This window comes from Pyrgilauda ruficollis, unplaced genomic scaffold (genome assembly GCF_017590135.1).
Source record: "Pyrgilauda ruficollis isolate IOZ18807 unplaced genomic scaffold, ASM1759013v1 scaffold209, whole genome shotgun sequence".
NCBI lineage: Eukaryota > Metazoa > Chordata > Aves > Passeriformes > Passeridae > Pyrgilauda > Pyrgilauda ruficollis.
The window spans coordinates 1-21,747 of NW_024520207.1; the positions used below are offsets into that span (position 1 = coordinate 1).

At 51.2% G+C, this 21,747-nt stretch overlaps 1 protein-coding gene across 1 annotated transcript; it reads left to right on the forward strand.

Annotated features, from left to right (window-relative positions):
- The first annotated feature begins 4,671 nt into the window (after positions 1–4,671).
- EFHD1 (EF-hand domain family member D1) lies at positions 4,672–21,094 on the forward strand. The gene is made up of 4 exons (XM_041467527.1): positions 4,672–5,074; positions 12,452–12,599; positions 18,306–18,440; positions 19,453–21,094. Exons 1-4 carry the CDS (start codon positions 4,779–4,781, stop codon positions 19,585–19,587), a joined length of 714 nt encoding a protein of 237 aa, XP_041323461.1. The 5' UTR covers positions 4,672–4,778; the 3' UTR covers positions 19,588–21,094.
- The last annotated feature ends 653 nt before the right edge of the window (positions 21,095–21,747 follow it).

Below are 21,747 nucleotides of genomic sequence, written 5' to 3' on the forward strand. Positions count from 1 at the left end.
AGGCGGTCTCCCATCCAAGTACTAACCTGGCCGGATGATCTTTACATTCTGAGAAGTAAACGTTATTCATTAAAGGCTTCTATGGTCATATGCTTAGTATGGTGTAGGGAAAGTTTACATTTACTTGTAATCCGGGCTCGAAAGTATCTCGGAGCCTAAGTTCCCTTTTTCGTCTCCGAAAACCTTCTTTCGAGGAGCTTCATGAGCGGAGCGGGGTCGGGGCCGGAGCGTGGGCCGGGCGCTCTATGTTTGGCGGGAACTGGGCGCTGTGGAAAGGTCGAATGCCATTGGATTACGCGGGGTCTGTGATTCCCGATTGGCAGATCCATTGTCTCCCTCGTGTGCGATTGGTGGCTGTTGATGTCCCCAGCTGTGATGTCCCTCCCTTGCCCCAGAGTCCCTACCCCAGCACTAGAGACTCTGTCCCGGTCCTTTTAATCCCTATTCTGCCCCCACAGACGCTGCCCCGATCCTACAGATCCTGCCCCGGCTCACAGTCCCTATTCCACCCTCAAGTCCCTATTCCACAGACCGTACCCTGGCTCACAGTCCATATTCTGGCCCCTCAGTCTCAATTCCCACCCTACAATCACTAACCCAGCCCTACAGTTACTATCCCAACCCTACTGTGATTTCAGCTGCAGTCCTATCCTCAGTATTCCAACATCATAGTGATTCTGGCTCCAGTTCCACAAGGTTTATTTAAACATTTCCCTCTGTGCATGCTCCCACTGCTCCAGTGAAGCTTCCAGGTGAAGCTTCTCCTTCTTGTTGTAGAAGGATCTTCAGTTTTGCTCCAGATCTGTGAGGTTTCAACTTCAACTCTAAAGTCCATATTCCAACCCCAGCCTGATTTTTCCCCCCCAGTTCTAGCTCTATAGTCTCTATCCCAGTCCTATAGTGATTTCAGATCCATCCTTGAAGTTGCATTCCAGCCCAACAACACCTCTACCTTCCCTACAGTGCTTACCCCACTCTGCCGTAATTTTCCCTTTATTTCTCTGCCAGCTCCAGTGCTTCAGCTTCAGTTCTGTATCTTCCCAGCACTTCCAGGTGAAGTTGCTCCTGGATCAGGATTCACATTTCAGCTCCAGCCTGTCACGGGTGGGAGTGGTAACTTCAGACAAAGTTTATTTAAGAAACCCTCCCATTGTGTCATAATGTGCAGAAAAGGATTCCCTTGCTTTCTAAGCTCCTTCTCAGAGAGAGGAGCCTGGGGCAGCTGGATCCAGTCCCAGCCCCGGACTTTGCCAACAATTTAAGTTTTACAACTTTATCCCACAGGTTTTAATAATAGAGAATCAGATATATTTTTATAAGAATGAATTATTTATTATGATACATGATTAGACAAAAATAATCAGAATTATTTACTGCACACTATAAAAGCTGAAACTATTATATTACAAGGTAGGATCGTGCATTATATCAAAGCAATATTAAAGCAATTATATTTAAAGCTAGTAAAAAGAAACCATCACTAGAGACTGATGTAACTCACCCATACCAAGAACTGTGGACAAATCTCTTTCTTCTAACCTTCAGGAGTATCCTTGGTGAGCATCCCTAAAACCCAGTGGAAGAATCTCCACACAGTCCAAGGAGAAATATATTAGAAGAACTTACTATATGGAAAGTAGACTGGACTTTTGTAGTGTGAAGGGGATGACAACCAGTGATATGCCTACGGGTCAATTTAGGAGTTTATCTGGCAAATCTTTGTCTTGTTATGAGCAGATTGATTTGAGGCTGGTCTGCCAGATTGAGACATTGTTCCAGATTTTTAGCATGATTCAACACCAAATACCAGCACATGATGCCCCTCTCAGCCCACCATGGGTAGCTTGCAAAATAGGGCATTGTTTGAGTTGATTGACCACATTTCAGGACTGAGCATCCTGTTACACAGCCCCACAGTCCCTATCCTAGCCCCAGCCCCACAGGGATTCTACCCCCAGATGCATGGGATTTATCCAGCCCCAGAGTTTTCATTGTTCCGCATCAGTTTGGGTCTGGATTCAGCCTCAGGAGCTTCAATATACCCTCTGGCCTCACAGCCACAGCCCTATAATTTTTACTTTAAAAACATAATATATCTAGTAATAGAACAAAAAATTAAAATAAAACAAAAATATAACAATGCAATAGTATAAATAATATTTAATATAACCAGGATAATGTAAAACTAAGAGAATAAATAATAAAATAGAATCAGTAGGAAATAGACCTGGATCTAGACCCAAACTGATGTGAAGCAATGGAAATGGTGAGGCTGGAGGTGGATAAATCCTATGGGGAAAGGGATGGAGCTGAAGCTTGGGGGCTGCAGGAGCTGCTGTAGGGTTCCAGCCCTCCCAGCAATGGTACCACCCATGAGCCGGGAGTGGAGGTCCCAGGGCTCATCCTGGGGCTCAGAGACAGCCCAGGGGCACCTTTTGGGGTGCAGAACCAGGGACCGACCCACTGTTTCCAGCACCTAATGCTAGCTGAGCATCCTGTGGGCAGGTGGGGTGCAGGGCAAGGTCTGTGCTGCAGGCCAGGGCTCATTTGCCCCCAAAGTCAGAGCCCCATTGGGATGAGTGTGGCAGCTCATAGAGATATTTAAGTGATGACAGCTACTGATTCATCACCTTGTCAACAGCACAGAAGCAAAGTGACAACCAGGAACAGCTTTTAGCCAGAGGCAGTGGCAAGCTGAGGAGCTGGAGCTGAGGCAGCAGAGCTGGCGGTTGCACAGAGACTGTGGGGCGAAACCACTGTGAAACCACTGTGGGGCTAGATAGGGGCTGTGGGGCCGGGATGGGCACTGAAGGGCTGGAGCTGGAACATGGGTTCTAAGGCTGAAGCTGAAGCATCAGAGAGCTGAAGCTGAAATGAAGATCCTCCCTTGGTCCAGGAGCAGCTTCACATGGCAGTATTGGGAGGATGTAGAGCTGGAGCAGAAACATCAGAGCTGGTGGAGCTTGTGGGGCTGGGATACGACTGTGTGTCTATGATCGGAATTATGGGGCTAGGACAACAACTTTTGGGATGGAGCTGGAAGCACTATGGGGAAGGGAAGGGAAGGGAAATCCCTTCCTTATCTTGCCTATCTTTCCCCTTCCCTTGCCTTTCCTATCCTCCCTTGCGGCCTTCTCCCACCCATAGCTGTAGTCCAGAGCTCTGTTTCCACCAGATGGCAGCCTGGCTTAGCAGTTGCTGATTTCACCCTCAGCTACTCTTTTCCCTGGACACCCTGCAGGCACAGAAGCGCCTTGTGTTGTTGGGCTCGTTGTTCTTCAGGGTGGCCATTGACCCAGGCAGAACTCCCCGCTCTCCTCCCCATTCCTCTCTGGTGGAAGGAATGTCTCTCCATCACAGACGTGGCACCGCGTGAGGGCAATGCGGTGTAGGCATAGCACATGCCACCCCTTTCACACAGCAGCCCGTTTTCAGGCAGTCCTGGTGTAATATACCGGCAGTGGCCTTCCTGTGTCACATGCTGTGGTGAACGTGCAGCCGTCCTGACCCTCCCGACCCTCGCTGGGGCAGCTTGATGCTGCCCAGGCAGTATGTACGGGCAGGGTGGCTGCAAACGGCCTCATCAGTAATTTTCTGAGTAGGTTTGGTGGGAATGAGCTTATCCAAGAGGGTCAACTGCAGGCCACCACATCAGAGAACTGCTTACTACCTGCCCGGAGGTGTCAAACAGCCACATAACAGACACTGGAACCGGTTCCCTGTGACGCACAGGCTCGGGCACGCGGGAGCCATAAGCAGGCGGCGTGTCCGAGCCGGTTCTTTTCGCTCCCCCTCCTCCTCGGTGGGTAAATCCCATCAGGCGCCACCCTAAACCGCCCCACGCCAGCCCTAATACCATCTCGGGTGCGCCATCAGGCTCACATCAGCCAGGCGAGGGACTGACAGACCTGGGAGGGACACCCCTGCAAGAGCTGGGGGGACAGCAGAGGTGGCATTGGGCACTGTCCTGGGAAGGGGGGCTGGGTGGTGGGAAGAAGCCGCCTGCTGCTCGTGTTCCCTGGGGAAGGAGAGGGAATCCAGGCCTGAGCCGAGCTTTGTCCTGGGCTAATTTTAGACCAAGGAGGTAAGAGAGGGGAGGCGCATAGAGGGGCTTAAGGGATCCCTCTGCCCTGGTGCGGGGCAAGCCTGATCTCCGTCGTCCCTGCAGCGCCTGGTGAGCCGACGGGGTCCCGCTGTTCTCCCTGAGCGCGGAGGCTCCCGGCCGGGTTCGGGGCACGTTTCGCCCCACGGAACGGAGCGGAGCAGGCAGCGCCGTGGGGTGTACGTGGTCTGTGCATCCCAGCGCCAGTGCAGCGCCCTGCTGTGGGGAGCAAGGGGGACCTAAGGAGGACCCTATCGGTTAAGGGATGCGTCGGAGAGTGACCATGGAGTGAGGGGTTCCCTGCATGAGGATGTGGGGAGACAGCCTGTGTGGGTCATCTATATGGGGGTGGCTGCTGTGTGGGAGAGCATACATGTCAGAGGTCAGCCTGCGGGACCCTGGCGCACCACAAGAGCGGAGGACCTCCACATGCAGTGGGAACAATCCCCACGGCCCCCCTCTTTGCCTTTGCCCCGGCTCCCCTTCCTCCCCCCTTTCCCCCCGTCCTGCCGCGCCTCCTTAAGTGCCCGCCCCGTCCCAGCCTCCCTCCGCCCCGTCCCGCCCCGCTCCCTCCAAGTGAGGGAATAAAGTTGCGCACCGGGGCGGGCGGTCTTGCTTGGAGTAGAGCGGGGCTGAGGCGGGTAGCAGTGCGGTTCGCCGGCGGGAGCGCCGGGCCATGGCCTCGCAGGAGCTGGCGCAGAAGCTGCAGCGGCGGCTGCAGCTGGAGGAGAGCGGGGCAGCGGCTGAGGGCGAGGCAGAGGCGGTCAAGGGCGCGGCGGCGGCCGAGGAGGTGGAAGAGCGGAGCTGCTTGACGGCCAGTGCGGGCGCAGAGCTGAGCGCTAAGCTGTGCCGGCGGCAGGACATAAACGAGGGCGCGGCGCAGCCCCGGCGGGCCGCCGTCTTCAACCCCTACACCGAGTTCAAGGAGTTCAGCCGCCGGCAGATCAAGGACATGGAGCGCATGTTCCGCCTGTGAGTGGGGCGGGAGAGGGGCGGGGGGCTCGCTGCCCGGCCCGTGGGCTCCGAGGCTGGGGCTCTGCTTCCCCCGCAGCCCCTCCCGGCGCTGGCCCCCGGGGGTACATCTGGAGAAGGGCTGCCCGCTCTCGGCGGCACGCTCGCATTTCTCCGCGGTTTTGCGGTCGGGCTGGAGGAAGCCGCGGCGCGTTCGCAGCGCCATCTGATCCCCAGATTGTCCCTGTGCTTTGCCGGGGGGGCTCGTAGAGTTTGCCTGAGGCTCAGCCCTGCGTTTAACTCATTGCCTCTGCTCTGCCTGGGATTGGGACGGCGGCTGTTTCTGGTGGCGCCCAGGAGCTGTGGCTTTGCGGGACGCTCTGGGTAGGACGGGGGGAGAGCACAGGCAGTCTTCTGCCCCACACCCTGGGATACCAGGTGGATCTGTCTCCTGGGGGCCGGCAGAGCCGCTGGATGTTTGCCAGAAACAACTGCGACCCTTAGCACCCCTAGCAGTCCTGCTGGCTCTGCCTGGCAGTGTCCTAGCTCCACGCAAAGTCCTGTCTGCCGGGCTTGGTGCTCCTTCCCGTGCACCCAAGCAAAGGTTGAGCACAGCTTCCTCTTGCTACCCCCTTTGTGGGGGCTGGGATGGGATTCCCCTTCCAGCAGGAAGGTTTGTGTTAAAGTCAAGCTGCTGCTAGCAACAGGGAGAGCTCCTTCTGTAAGCAGAAAGGCTTGGCCCTCCCTGGGACCATGGTCCTGCCCTTTTCTCTCCTCCAGACCCTGTCCTGGCTCCTGCAGTTAGGCTGTGTCTGGGTGCCTTTGTCTGCACTGCGTTTTCCCTCCAGCACCACAGACCCGTGGGCTCCTGGGGACCAGTGTCCTAGCCCCACAGCAGGCTGCCAGACTGGGAGGGAGCTGCTGCTGCCAGGCAGGAGATGGGAGGACTACAGAGCAAGGTGTGAAGATGTACTTCCCCTTATGGAGGTGACTGAAGTGAGATTTGTAACTTGTTAGATCATTGTTCTCCTAGTTGAAAGCTGCCTGGGGCACCCTGGATTGTTGTGAGGAGATCAAGAGCTGGTTGAATGCTGTCAGCTCCCAGCACTGCGGGCTGTTGCCTGTCCCAGCCAGGCTGTTGCCACAGGAGACCAGGCGATGGGCTTTTGTGAGCTTACTGGAGTTTGGAGTTCTTTGTTGCACAGGCAGTGTTGTGTTGGCAGCTGGTGCAGGAAGTGAGGTGGTCCGGGCGGGACTGCTGCTCCACTCTCTCCTGTGTCCCCTTTCACTGTGCTTAAAGAGGATCCCACTCTATGGAATGCTGAGACGGGGTGCTGTGAGGACTGGAGGACAAACAATGCAGGCAAGGCCTGAAAGCTGTGTGTGAGAGCCTGGGCTGGGCAGTGGCACTGCCTCAAGAGGGAAGAGGAAAGAAATGGCAGTGGTTTTGGGAAATAAAAAGTGGAAGAGCTGAATTGCAGCCTAATTTTTCAACAATGAGCTCATTAAACACTAGCCTTGTAAGCAGGAAAAGCTAGGCTTTGCAGTTGAATGCTAATCAGCTGGTCAATGTAGCTGGAAAGCATTGCATACCCTGTGAGAACTGCTGATGCCAAAGGCGGGAGAAGGTGGGCTGCATGCTCCCCGGTTGTTTCCTGGCCAGGCAGCCAGAAAACTGTGTCCTGGTGTTCACTGTTACAGGCACCTGAGGTTTGCAGTGGCAGAGGATCTGGTCTTTGGTCCATCTGCTGCCAGTGACCTGTCTCAACTATTGGCTGATATCACGTGCTCCATAAGGAGAGGAAATATTCCCCTTAATTCCTGTCAGTCAGAGCTTGAGTTAATGTGATTAACGCTTTAATTCTCTGTATGGCTTGCTGGCCCTGGCCACCACAACTCGGGGTCTTTCTTACATCCCTCTCTCAAAGGCTTATATTTTTCCTTTAGTATCTTGTCATTGCCACTGGATGCCAGGTTTCCACCATGAAACTTCCCATCCAGAAATGTTTATTATCAGTTTAGTGGGACTTCTAAATCTGTAGTTCAGACTAAATTTGAACCTGTGGTCCTGTGCATGATATGGGTTGGGTCATAGTGCTCCAGCTGAAAAGATGTCCTGGTGGTAGCAGCTACCCTGAATGCTTGTCAGGGCATCCCATGGTATGGATGACCGTGACTGCCAGGGTGGAAGCAAAGAACTCATCTGAAAGTGGGACTTCCCAAAATATAGTGCTCCATCCAGTGCTGCGTGCTGCTGGCTATGCCAGGAGCGTCCTTCCAGAGCAGAAACAGCTCTTTGCTCTGGCTGCCACAGTTAGGCTCACTTTTCCTCCTTTCTTGTCCAAGCCTCCTCTTGTCAGCATCTCTCCTTTTGGCCCCATTCCATTCCACTGGAGATGGGATGCAGGTATCTGCTGGAGTGCTGGGTGCAGGCAGCTCTCAGGATGAGTAGTTTTTGGCAGAAACCAGGAAATCTGCAGCTCAGGCTAATTATAATGTGACCTAATTAGCTGCCTATTCTGACAATATGTGAGGACTGTGATAACCATGATAGCCTCTCTTTCCTGAGCTAAGTGAACTCTCAAGGCCTCTGGAGTCTCACAGCTCCCCTTGGTGCCATCTTTGTCCAGGAAAATGGCAGAGGGGAGTGTGGCAGTGAGGCTCTGCCTGGCAGGAATGACCTTTATGAGAAATGTAAGGGGGAGGAAAACAGACCGCAGCTTCATCTGTGGGGCGCGAGGGAGTGGAGAAATTCCAGTCTTGCTATTGCTTTTTATATCTAGGGAATTTCATGTGTTGCCCACACATTGCATAAATGCCTTGCATCTGGCTGGTGGGAGAGGCTGTGATGTCCCCTTGCCCTCCTGGAGCCACTTTGCCAGGTGCCCCAGCCTTGTCTGACATGCTGCAGCAGACCTGCTCTCTCCAGAGCTGCCGTGTGCCGTATGTGACCGGCTGTCCATGGACTTCCAGTGGGCAGGGAGGTTATTCCCATGGGGGCTCAGTCTGGGCCTGTAGGTCTTGCCCAACGTCTTGGAGAATGTCTTAGTGGAGCAGACTGTCATCTTGCCCTCATGTCTCTCCAAGAGCAGGAGAGTCCTTCTGCCTGGGCTGGGGAGGATGAAGCTGCATGTGGCTGAGGAGCCTGCTCCTGTCCCCACCCTGATATGGAAGAGTTGTTTCCAAAGCTCTTAGCAATAGAGTAGACTATTCCATTTGGAATGGAGCACCAATGATCACTTCTAGTTCAATTGCCTGATTGCTTCAGAGTTGACCAAAAGTTAAGCCCTGTTATTAAGGGCATTGTCTAAATGTCTCTTAAACACTGACAGGCTTGGGGCACTGACCACCTTTCTAGGAAGCCTGTTCCAGGGTCTGACAACCCTCTCAGGCTGAAAGAAAGGCTTCCTCAGGTCTAATCTGATCCTCCTCTGAGGCAGTTTTGAACCATTCCCATTTATCCTATCACTGGATGTCAGGGAGCAGAGATTACCACCACCTTCTCCATGTAAGGTGAAACACAATGCTCAGAGGGAATAAAGTGCTACTTAGGATTTGAAATATTTAAGAGGAGCTTATTACTTTAGCACCATTATTCCAACTGCTTTACCTTCAAAGCCTCAATTAGGCCATTGCAGCATACAGGAACTGCAGATTAAAGTACAGGTGCCCGTAGTATGTGAAGCAAGGTAAGGTGCAGCAAACATGTACAGGGAGGGCAGGTTCTCATTCCAGCTTTTCTCAAGAAATGTTTAGAAACTGCTCTTTGATCCTTCAGCATCTGTAATGTGTCATTCAATTGTTCTTTTTTTGGTGACTGCAGAGTCACTACAGGTGATGCAGTCCTTGTCATCTCCTTTTTCCTCCCTTCCTGATCCCTCTTTCTTCTGTGATGTAAACCCCCAGTATCTGTGGAACACCAGTGCAATGTTTGTACTTGGGCAGTAATTGTGTGTAACAGACTTTGTGCTCTTAAGCAAGTCTGTTCAGCAAGTATTCCCTCCTTCCTCCGATTTTGTCTCCTGCTTTCCTCTCCCAGAACCTCAGCAGCCAGGCACGCTCTGCGGTCTGGGTGGAAGCGAGCCAGCATGGGAATCTGGGTGCATCCTTGTTGCAGTAGATTTTGGCAGCCACTGCTGTGTCTCATTTGCTGCCAGGAACACTGCTGTGGCAGCAGTGTGGCAAAGTTTCATTGCAGCAGCCACAGTGCCCATATTTGCCTGTGGCATCCCAGCTGTTACAGGTGGAATCTGCTGTAGCCACGGCACTGACCTGCTGCTGAAGTGGCCTTCCTGTGACATGAGATGTCTGTGCCTGTTGACACAATTCCCCTCTGTAATGCCTGCACGTCACTTAGGTGAGGCTTGGCTCATGGCCCAGGGAGCTTTGAGTCTGAAGGAAGCAAAGCTCTGGTGTCACAGCAGGACAGTGAGTGATGGCAGGGCTCACCAGGCACCTGAGTGCTGCGTGCTCTTGCCGTGCCTCTCCTGGAGTTCAGGTTGGGATGGCTCCCCCGGATGCTGGGCTGTGTTTAACTTGCCCTGGTGCCCTCTTCCAGCTCTGCCTGTGAAGGTAATGGCTGTGCATCACCAGGATGCAGGCATCCTGTGAGAGGCATCCGGGGCTGTCTGAGTCCAGGGCCCTGAAAAGCGGCTCCCAAAAGGCAGGCAGGGGAGTTGTATGATCTCTTGAAAGGCAGACTGCGGGGTCTGGTAGGACTGAGGTGTGCTGGGAGCATCAACTGATCAGCAAGGTGCAGTCTGCATTGTGCCCCACAGTGTTGAATGCCTGCGGTCTGTTGGGGGTGGGTGGTGGGAAATGAATAGTGCTGTTTCTCGTGCCATGTAAATATGCCTCTCCCTAAATAGTCTGGCTGTGCAGCAGCTGAGTGGCTGTACCCAGGTCCTAAAATAGTTTGGCTGTTTTAGGAGGCGAGGGGGCAGGGAGGGAATGTAGCAGTTTGCAAGGTGCTGCCATTGGGTTTCAGTGCCCCTCTGTCTGGCTGTGCCTGAGTGCAGGGTAACCTGATTTCTGGGTGCTTCTCAGCACCAGCTGTACTCATGCTCAACACCCATTGTGTGGCTGGTACAGAGTGCTGCTCAGCCAGGCCTGCTGTTGGCAAGACCCCATTTCTCACAATCCTGGCTTTGTCCTGCCTCTCTGCAGGGATGAGCCCTGAAGCTGTGCCCCACGCTTAACCCTTTCAGGGCAGCATACTGGCCCCTGGGCCAGTGCGTACCTGCAGATAGTGTCCATAACAGGAGGGTGAGATGACCACAGCAGGCACGGGCTGGGCTTGTGCCCTACTTCTGCCTTCATCTGTTACACAGAGCTTCCATGTGGGGCTGGGCGGTGTCCCAGTCCCAGATGAACAGCCCTTGGAGGGGACCTTGGTATTACTTTGCTTCCGCATCCAGCCAAAGGGCAGCGTGAGCCTGCTGGGCCCCCCAAAAAATTGCAACCCCAGGTGCCTGCCATTGTACATTTTGCTGCTGTGTCTAATCAAAGACACTGCATCTCCAACAGTGACAGCTCTGTACCCTTTCTCCCCAACTTGAAAGAAAAGCAAATTGACAATTAAATATTGCACTTGCAATGCTTCTGTGATGTCTTAGAAGCGCATCTCAGTGCTGGGTTGGGTAATGCTGTGAATGTGCTTTAATTAACTGACACCTTCCTTGCTGTGAAGAACCTGCTGTACTTCTTCCCTGTGACACCCCAGGTCTGTGACCTGGTTTTTGCTCTGATGGAGGTTTCTTTCCTAGTTTTTCAGAAGGTGGTCCAGCCTGGTGGGCTCATGGGTTTGCTGGGTATAGAGAGTGCAGGCAGATTGGTAATAGGGGCTCTGTGCCAGCCTAGTCTGGCAGTTATGTCCCTGTCATTGGGAGTCTCTTATTCCTGGGACTCTTGGAAGCTAAGAGCCACAAGGAGTATCAGAAATAGTTGTGGGGCTGGTGGGACTCTGGAAAGTCATGGAGGCCACCCTAGTTTGGGGGAAAAGCATGCTGTGCCTGTGCTCATGAAAGCAGGGGCAGAGATCTTGGCTGCAGCTCTGCCTTGTGCTGCTCACACCTGTACGCAGTTTGGGGCTGGTGGCTTTGTTCGTGCCTTCCTTTGCCACAGCTTCCTCTGTGGCTGTGAGGTTTTTCAGCTGGAAAGGGCTTTCTTCCAGGGTAACCACCAATGTGCAGATCTTTGTCTGGGATGGCTGCAGGCCTATTTCTTTGGAAGAGCACTAACACTCAATAAAAGATGATGGGTGGGAGGATTTGACCGGCTCCTGCCCACTGGAAAGCTTCAGCACTGTGCCTAGTGTTTCCTTCTGAATGGTTGAAAGGATTTAACTCTGTCAGTGTTGAGATGGTGGCAGGGGGGCAGTGGCAGGCTGTATGCCAAGGCTGAGCCTAGCTTGGGAGACACTGCCCTGTCTTCTCCTGTGAAGCCCTAGCTCTGTGCTGAACCTTGATGTCAAGAGCAGGATGAAAGAGGGCTGTTGAGTGGCTGATAACAGAGCACCATCCCTGCAGCTTTTGGACTTTGAAAGCTGGTGATAGCCCTGGTGGGTGTGAAGCGCTGGTTGCTCGATGGCCGGATGCTTTACCCACACCCACAGCAGATGTTGGGAGGAGTTGGTGCACAGTCCCAGGCTGTGCACAGCAGATCACTCGCTGCCTCCCCATCCCTAAAGCACTCCTCCCCTTGCATGGGTGCTCTCCTCTGGAGAGCCCTTGGAGTCCTTTCTGCTCCATAGGGAGCATGGTCCCACTCTAGTCCACAGCCCTGGCTAGGATTGCTGTGCTCCCCTGGTACTGTCTTTCAGCTTTGCCCGGGGACTCAGAATAAACAGCTGCCCTGAAGTGCAGCTGTTGTAGTGGTGCTTGTTGTAGTACAAAAGCATTTTGGAGAGAAAAGATCTTAACAGTTAGAGGGGGAGAGTTTTGCTTACAGAGAAAGATTGCTTTCTGCCAAGAGGTTCTCCTTGGTCTCTGCTCCGTTTCTTCTTGAAACTAGCAGGAAACCTGTCAGCAGCTGACTCTGCATGCCTTTGCCTCACCCATTGGTGCATGGTGTAAGCTGCGTGCAAGTTGCTTTGTGCTGGACAGGCAAGTGGGTGAAATGGAAATCCCACTGAGATAAGCTGAGTTCCTCTGTGCTCCTTCTGTGTGGGTTGTTTGGTCTGAGCTCCCCTGAGTACTTCTCTCTTTGGTGAGACAGCTCTGAAAGCTGACAGCTACTTCTCTGAGCTTAATATATCTCAGCACTGGCCATGTCATGCAGCTTCTGCTCTCCCCTAAGCTTTGAACCACACAGTGACTTTATCCATGTGCATGGTTCCTCTTCTGGGTAGATGAGTATGGGGATGATGATGGTTAACCCTTTCCCCTTTGCACCCTGCAGGTATGACTCGGGACGGGATGGATATATCGACCTGATGGAGCTGAAGCTCATGATGGAAAAGCTGGGAGCCCCACAGACCCACCTGGGGCTGAAGAACATGATCAAGGAGGTGGATGAAGACTTTGATGGGAAGCTCAGTTTCCGTGAGGTGAGGCTGGCTGCAGTAACAGACAGGGATGTGGCTGCATTCTGTGGGCTGTAGGTAGCCCTCTCCCCTCTGTGTCTTTCCAGTGGTGGGGTGCAGTGGAGAAGGCGGTGAGCTTCCCTGATGTCAAGGGTGCAGAGCACTGCTAACCTCCATCTCCATGTGGCAGTCATGGTACCTGATGCCAAAGCTCTCCAACCTCCCTGCTTGCTTTGGAAGCACATTTGGGCCCTGTTGCAGCTGCTTGGGAGTGCTCACTGAGCTCCCTGTTGTAGCTGGAGGGAGTTATGTCCCTTGAGTTTCCAGGTCTCATTGCTTGGCTCCTGTGGTACAGCAGCTGAGGCCTCATTTCAGGTGCAGTGCAGGAACTCTGCTTGGAGCAGCTCATGGGGCACAAAAGGCTCTCTCTTCCAGTTGGTATTGGGACCCTCTCTGCATCATGCAGTGACCAGCCATGGCAAGTTTTATGAGGGGTGGTCACCCTGCTGCAGCAAGGAATAAATGTGTGGATGCAGCAGTTTGGTACTGCATGCTGGCTCAGCAGGGACACAGCTCAGACAGGTTTGTCTGTTACCTCTGTGTTGTGACAGCTGGGAGGACAGGCCAGGATCCTCTGCCAGGCAGAGGAAGAGAGGAAATTTGAGCAGTGACCTGCATGTACTCAGGGGTACCCAAATCATCTCAGGAGGAAGGGGGAACCCAGGTACCAAAAGCTCCTGTTGCATCATCTCCTCCTCTGACTTTGATAGCTGGCTCGGTCACAAGCAAATGTCACACTGTGGCTTTCTGAATTAACCCACGGCCTCTTAGGTAGCAATAGGAGGGGCAGCACTGCGTATGTCCTGCACCGCTTTTGAGAGCTGTGCTGCTTCCTTCTGTCCTGTGGGATGCCTGCAGTGGGCCCCAAGCAGCTTGGCTCCCTATTTTCTCAGGCATGATGCTCTCACCATGCCTCTTCCAGGGTAGGGCTCAGAACATCAAGCTCTCCATTGTGGAAGTTTGAGAGCGTGTCAGTGCTGGGAGAGAGAATGAGTAGCCAAGGCCTGTGACTCGCTGGGCTGGGTGGTGCATGAGGGGTGACTGTCACTTATAGAGCTGCTGCACCATCTTTCTGCTCTGGCATATCACACCATGTTCCTCTGCTTTCGTGCCCAAGGGTTTTTTTGCATTTATTTCAATGCAAGAGGGCAGCACAAAAAGATAGAGGCCAAAGACTTGGGTTATGAGAGAGGGGAAAGGATATGCAAATACGGGAACTGAGAACCTGTCCCTGAGTTCCCTGCTGCCCGGTCAGAGGTGAACTGGAAGTAGCAAAGAATCCAGTGGAGCAGGAAGAGCACCATGCCCATGGCCCCAGGTCTCTGATTGCCAAATCACTGCGTAGGCTGAGGAGCCCTCTGCGTGCATTCTGGGCCACCCTTCATTCCAGGTGAAGAGCTGGGGGCAGCCTCTGGCCTTGCTGCAGGTGCTCTTTCCCATGGAAGAGAAATGCCTTTATCCTCAAGGCCCTGAAAGATGCTATGATGTCCTAGCATCAGTGGCATGGCACGAGTAGCAGAGCAGCTCCTCTTCTGCTGCCACCTGTTTGGAGCACAGCCTCCTGCAGGGGTGCCTGTACTGCCAGCCCCTGGCATGTGGCATGTGGCAGCTGGTGCTCCTGCTGTGTCTTGCCAGAAGGGAAAACAATGGTCATGCAACAAGCTTGAGAGGCCCATGGGTTGGAATGAGGGAGCATCACTGGCAGAGCTCTGGGGACAAATTATACAGCAGCTTTGGCAGACACACAAAGCTTTCTGTGGTGGAGACAAATGGGATGCTTCTTGCCTTGCTGCAGGTGTGCCCTGTCCAGCTGCTGTGTTCAGGCAGAGGGCTGACAGGGAAGCAGGTTTCCTGGTGGGTCAAGAGACCTCAACCATAGGCCTGTCCCATTCTGCTTCTCATTGGTGGTGGCAAGCAAGCATGTGAAGGGTGACCAAGCTGACTCGGGTCATTCAGATTATACCAGGAGAAACCTGTTTAAATGAGTGTCTGAACTCAGCAGGGTGCATTTATAGTACTGGAGGGCTCCTGTCTGCCTATCCAGAGAATACCAAGTCCTGGCATACCTGTATGAACATACTCTTCTTGGGTCTGGCCAGAGAGCTGGTAGGGACCTCTTTCACTTGTAATAGATCACCTTTTTCTACTGCTTTGAGTAGTGTCCTCCCATCCCAGATAAGCTGTTGCCTGGCAAACAGGCTGCTGATGAACCACAGGCCCTATTAGGAAAGCTGCCTTCTACCACTGACCTTTGAACGTCCACCAATACATTAACAATTAACTGTACAAGACTCCTGCCGTGACTCAAGCAATGAAGTTTAGGCTAAAAAATACTAGGTATAGTGGGGGAAAAAAACCCTCACACCTCTGTCTATTTCCATCATTACTACAGGAAACTGGAATTAATTACTGTGATAGTAATGTGTAATTGGAGCTGCTAGCTAGAACCCACAGAAATCCACCCACTGCCCCCTACACCCTCACCAGCTGAAATGTTGACTCACATGATGTGTTTGCTACCAGGGTTGGTGCAAACCACATCCTTACATAGTGCTGCTTTTCTGGCCAGCTGTTGTTGCAAGACTACTGCTGCCTGTCAGTCCCACACCTTTCCTTGCATGTTGCCCAGCCTGGCTCTGTGGCATACAAGGATGTGAGAGCAGATACAATTTACCAGGTTGGTGGGTTGGAAAGTGTGGGTCGTGTTGTCCTCTTTGAGAGCAGAGCTTTGAAAGGTACCTACCTACATTATTCACTTTTGCTTCTCTGTTGACATTTCCCTGAGACTTAGATGCACATGGTGTGTCCTGGGCCCAGCAAGGGTGTTACACAGGCTGGCAGTGGGAGCTGAATGCTGGTGTTCTCTAGTTAGTAAGAACCAATACCTCAAGGTAAGGTGGGCTGCAGGCTGTGTGCTGGAGTGATTGCTGCTGAGCTCCTGTGGGAACCAGCGTGATGTCCCATAGTGCACCTTGCTGGATCCTTGGGACTGACATTTTGCTCTGTCCACCCTAAGCAGTGTTTTAGTCCCAAGTTTCCTTTAACTCAGCCCGCTCTTTGTGGCCACAGCAGCCTATATTCTTCTAGACGATTGCTGCGCCATCCCTTAGTTTCAGGATGATTCATGCTCACTTGTACTCATGACCCAGTCCCTCCCCAGGTGACAGCTGTATCAGACCTCAGGATTGTGCTGCTCTTTTCCAGTGCCAGGAAGTGGGACTTTCAGGGTGGAGCAGGAGGAAGCATGACTAATTCCAGCCTAGCTGCCGGCCCTCTGTGTCACAGTGCCTGGTGGTGGCAAAGGGGAACTAGCCAGAGCCCAGTGGATGTGAGCAGAGGGAGAGGATGTCTTGGGGAGGATTTGGTTTCTTTCCAAAAGAAACCATTTCTTTCTTACGTGAGAACCAGTGAACCATGTATTTGGTTTGTTTCTTGCGTGTGTGTATTGGGTTTGCATGGCCAGGTTTTCATAGCAGGGGGTCTACAAGGAGTGGCGTCTGTGAGAAGCTGTTAGTATGTCCCCTGTGTCTGGTAAGCCAAAGCCAGACCTGCCATTGACTAAGGTGAGCCAGTCAGGAATAATAGTAATGCCTCTGTGATAACATATATAAGAAGGTTAAAAAGTTCTTGTGCAGAGGTAATTATGGCCAGAGAAGAGAGACAATATGTGAGAGGAACAGCTTTACAGACACCTAGGTCAGTGGAGACGGAGGGACAGGAGGTGATCCAGGTGCTGGAGCTGAGGTTCCCCTGCAGCCCATGGTGCAGACCATGGTGAAACAGGCTGTTGTCCTGCAGCCCATGGAGGTCCATGGGGATGCAGAAATCCACCTGCAGCCCATGGAGGATACCCATACCAGAGCAGGTGGTTGCCTGAAAGGAAGATGTAAGCCCATGCTGGAGCAGGCTCCTGCCAGAGACCTGCAGACCTGTGGATAGAGGAGCCCATGCTGGAGCAGGGGAAGGACTCTTCTCCCTGCACAGTGATAGGGACAACCTGTGAAGAACTGACCATGATCCCCATTCCCTATCTCCCTGTGCCACAGGAGACAGGAGGTAGAGCTGGCAAGGAGGGAGAGGTGAGGGGAAGGTGTCTTTAAGATTTATTTTACTTCTCATTATCCTGCTCTAATTTTGGTAGTAATAAATTCAATTAATATCCCCAAGTTGAGCCTTTTTTGCCTATGACAGTATTTTGGTGAATAATCTCTCCAGGGTCTTATAACAAAAGTTCATGAGTTCTATTTTCTCTCCCCTATCCAGATGAGAAGGGGAGTGACAGAGTGGCTTTGGTAGCCTGGCATCCAGCCAGGATCAACCAACTACAATGTGTTTGGAGAAGGAAAAGTCCCCTTGCCAAGGCTAGCCTGCTTTCTGCTTGCCCTGTGCTGGGCACTCACAGGTTAAGAGGCTGTTGCATGGAGCAGTGCCTGGTGAGCCGCCTGTTGAGAGGGCGGCCAGCGCTGCTGTCATCTCCACACCCTTCCTCATGGGAGGCCTACCCAAACTCTTGCGTTCCCACCAGCTTCTGCGAGCAGCTTGAAGCAGGGCTGTCTCAGTGTGAATGCTGGGACTCTGCTGCCCTCCTCTGGGACAGCTCGGGCTCTCTGTAGGAAACATCAGACTCCCCAGCCTGGCGGTCTGAGGAGCACAGCACTAGAGCTATTTCATGTTCCTGTGCAAAGAGATTTCAGGGCAACCCTACCTGGTATGTGCAGCTCTGGCCTGGCGTGAAGTGCTACATTGGCACAGCTTTGTTGCTTTGTGCTCCTTTTGCACCTGCGTGGCTTGTCCTTGTGTCTGCTCTCTCTGCACTGTTCCAAGCACTGAGACACCTCCTGGGGTCGCCAAGAATAGCAGGGAGTTGCAGGACCTCTGCAAGTACAACTAGAGCTTCCACATCTTCGGCAGGTGGATGGTGGTGCAGAGGTCTTTATTTTTAGCAGGTTTTGTTCCTTCTGTTAAAAGAAAAAAAGTATGTTTTTGTGGAATGAGATATAACTTTTTTTTGTTTCCCTTTGCAATTCATTTCCCAATACACACTGTGTTATAGTGACTTTGGATTTGTTAAATGGACGTGGTACAGTGCAGGACAGAAGCTTCACATGAACATGCTCTGTGGACACTTGTTCAAGCCACCATGTCACAGGGGCATGCACCTGGGCTGCTGTTCTCTCTAAAAGAACTGCACTAATGCCTTGGTTCAGGGAGGCATTCAGCCTGAGGTGAACCAGAGCTGTGTTTGCCCTGCTTTCAGTGCCGTGGGATGTGACTGAGTCCCTAGAACACTGGGGAAGCTGGTGGAGGGCTCGTGAGGGCTTATGGGGACATAAAGAGCTATATCTGAGCCTGCCCAGTGGTTGTACTAGCCAGGTGCAGAGGTGGCCTCCTTCCTCTGGCCTCATAGCAGCCCAGGCTTGGTAGGAGCTGTGCTTTACCAGGGCTCTGATTTCTGGGAAACCTTTTCCTCTGAGATTCCTACTGCATTTAGTCTGTAACAGGACTCTGTACTGGAGCACAAGCTCCTTGCTGTCACGTGGTTTATATAGACCTGGTTTCCTTTGATCTGAAATGTGAATTCCATCCCTCTCCAGGTGATTGTGCTGTTTGTATTTTAAGTTGTTTGAGCCTCAGTGAAAAAGCTGAATGTTTTCCTCTCTGTCTTGCTAGTTCCTGCTGATTTTCCATAAAGCTGCAGCTGGGGAACTCGAGGAGGACAGCGGCCTCTTGACTCTTGCAAAGCTCTCGGAGATAGATGTGTCCATTGAGGGAGTCAAAGGAGCCAAGAACTTCTTTGAAGCTAAGGTATGATATGGCACAGAGGAATACGAAAAAACTCAGCTGTAGCTGAAGCTCAGCTACTCAGTTGTAGCTGAGTTTCTTTTAAAATTTTGTTGGACTCTAGCTAGAGTCTTTCTGTGGCCCAGTCAACGCACCAGAGCAATGTAATTCACAGCCTGTGTTCTGGGTCTTACCCTGGTAGAACTGACTGGCTGACCTGTGTCCCTGTGGCTGAAACTAGGTGGCTGACCTCTTTTAAAGACAAGTGTCCTGAAAAACCAATGCAATAGGGACAGAGTTTTCCCATTTTGCAAAACCTCCCTCAACCAGAACACTCTGAGTTCAGTGGTGAACGGAGTGTTTTGGGGTGTAGGATTTCAGATATCTCTTTCTCTGTAACCTTTGGAATCAAAATAATTCTGCAGGGTCCTGGGGTTGGCAGAAAGAGCTGTACACTATCTGAAGCTGACAAAGCACCCTTTCTGAAAGCTCTCTTGGAGAGAAAATAATCCTGCTTGTTTATATAAGAAGTTTTTTCCCAAGAGCCTAACACAGCTATTGCACAGCAGATGTACTGAGATGAAAGCTGGAAAAATAGCCAGCAAGTAAACAATGTCTCTTTGATCTGCAGATTATCCATGGTGTAGTATGATGTTCTCAGATTTGGCTGTGATTCAGTGTTCTCTGCAGTAGTTTCTCCCACTGCATACTCACAACCTATGCCCTGCTGCCTGGTAATAGAAATAATGTATGTGACCCAGTACTGATGGCCTTGTTTTGGTCACTTCTTAGTGACTTATTAGTAAATGACCTTTCTTTTGTTGATGTTAAAGTAAAGGAAAGTAACAGGTATTGTGTGTAAATACCCAAGCACTGCAGTGTAATTAATACTTGAGCTGTCCTGGCAGAGGATCCCAGCAAGCACTGGGAGGTGCAGCAAGCAGTTCTGTGTTGCTCATCTGGGAGTAGCTCAGGCTTTGGCTCTCCCTCTGATGCAAGGCTTGACACTTGTTTATTTTCTCTCTGTCTCGTAAAGGCTCAAGCCCTCTCCTCAGCCAGTAAGTTTGAAGCAGAGATAAAAGCTGAGCAGGATGAGCGAAAGCGGGAAGAGGAGGAAAGGAAGCACCGCCGAGCGGCTTTCAGGGAGTTAAAGTCTGCATTTACCCAGTAACCAACCAGCCAATATGCACTCTGAAATTGCACATGACTTGGTACGTTTCCCAGATCAGGGCTCTGCCTGGACAGAACTGCTTGGATCCTGCCTAAAACTCATCATAGCTTTGCTAGCCTTCCTTTCAGGAAGATCCTCCTGAGCTCCTAAGGGCACAACTCTCGCAGGTACTATGCATTTATAATGATGTGAATAGTAGGGGCTGTGTCCAGGCTGTTTGCTCTGAACTGTTACGAGCACATGACCCTAAAGCAGAAACAGCAGGTAGAAAATCCTGGGTGAGCACTGACGAGTGTCATGTTTGCCTACTTCATTCTTTCCTATAGATCCTTTTTCTCTTAATCCTGTATTAATTCATTCCTTGCTTACAGGCAAGTAGCGAGGTCTTGTGTAAGTCAGGGTGTACAAAGTACAGTTTGACTTCTGTATGTTTGTACTGCTCTTGGGTGTTGTCACCCTTGTTCCTCAAAGCCCCGTGCCACAGGCACCATGAAAACACTGTGAAGAGAGAAACATGATTACTAGGGACATGGATCAAATTCACTATCATTTCCTGTAGCATTTTCTGCCACCCAGCATGTTGAAGAGTCTTCCAGTTTCTCTTCTCTGAAGTGCCATAGTAACAAACCCTTCAATCAGAGGTGAGATTCCCCAAGACTTCAAAGGGAAGAAGCTGGCTCTCTTAAAAGAGAAATAGAAAACTGAGTTGTCTGACCATTTATCTTCTTTCACATTCCATCACATTTAGTGTACAGTACAGCTTCACTGTTATTTTCCAGGCTTAGGCAGCTGTATCTGTTTTTAGGGGGTATTGTCAGCTGGACAGTGCAATTGGATGGCACACTGGGGTGTTTCTACTTGGAAGTTTACTCATAGCCTGAATCATGAAGGTGACATTGTTTGATTTCATTAGAGGCACACACAGGACACCAGCAGAGCATACTGAGCAACCCCTGTTTGGAGAGCGGGGAGGTGAGCATTTAACTGAACTGAATTTTGAGGGCTTGCATTATACTTTTAGCCATTTTTTCCTGGAAACATGGGGAACTTGCCCACAAATGTCGAGATGCCCACTGCTTGTCTGGATATAAACACTGTCAGTCATGGCAGGGGAACTTCCTTCAGAGACCTCTCTCAAGACATAGATTTGCTGAAATTCTGCCTCTGCTCTTGCCCAAATTCATGGTAAAATGTTAATTTTTTTTTTCTCCAGAACAAAACTCACCAGTCATCTTTTCACTTGTCTGTTTTGCTTCTTAAACTGTGAGCACTAAACTGTGAGCATGGAATAATAAATAGAAAAACCTCTACTCTTTAATGTCAGGTGAAAGAATTGCTAAACGATTAAACTGTGTATATATCTTCACAGATTATATTTTATAAATCACGCTTTTGTAGCTAAATATTTATAATTAAATGTTTTTATACTTTACAACAAAGCAGATAATTTCATCTTCAATTATTTCTCCTGTTGCTGAAATGTAAAAATAAAGCATTGTTATCTCCAGTCTTGTCTGTGGCTTATTTCAGGTCTTTGACTATAGCATTTTTCACAAATTATAATAGTAATCCCCAGAGCTTGGCATCCTGACTTGGATGAGTGGGGGAAGTGTTCAACCCCTTCTTGATAACACTTCCTCTTCTGCACAGCAGTTCTGGTGTAAAAAGCCCTAATGTTTGCATTCCCTCAGAAAGGGACTTGGCTGTGTAAATACTTGAAATACTGCCTACTGCTAAATGTTGACATCTGAAGGTTGTCAGCCTTTCCTTATCTTAAAATAGCCTCTGTCTCAGCCCCTGTAGTGCCCCAGCTGGGAGCTGGGCAGGTTGCTTCAGCTGGAATTCCCTTTGCATTTCCTGCTTCTGCCTTTATTAAGGGAGAAAAAAGAAAAATACATGGATATCTGAAAATGTCTCCAAGCAGTTTGTTTCTGCAGTTGCTGATCTGCTAAGCTTTGCTGCATGGCCACATTGAGGAGGGGGCTCAGGAAGAGGTTTAACCATGCCTTGTTTCAGGTCCAGTGATGAAATGGAAGCCATAAATATTTTATCCCATGCAGCTCTGCTCTGTGCCAATCCATTCACTGTGTTTGTGATTCCTCGGGTCTCAGAGGTCAGGTAAAATCAGGATGAAGGTTCCTTAGTCTCTCTTTCCCCAGG

Coding starts and splice junctions, on each gene's coding strand:
- EFHD1 (XM_041467527.1), top strand. CDS start 4,779: ATGGCCTCGCAGGAGCTGGCGCAGAAGCTGCAGCGGCGGCTGCAGCTG. Junction 12,600..18,305: donor GGAAGCTCAGTTTCCGTGAG/GTGAGGCTGGCT, acceptor CTGTCTTGCTAG/TTCCTGCTGATTTTCCATAA. Junction 18,441..19,452: donor AGAACTTCTTTGAAGCTAAG/GTATGATATGGC, acceptor TGTCTCGTAAAG/GCTCAAGCCCTCTCCTCAGC.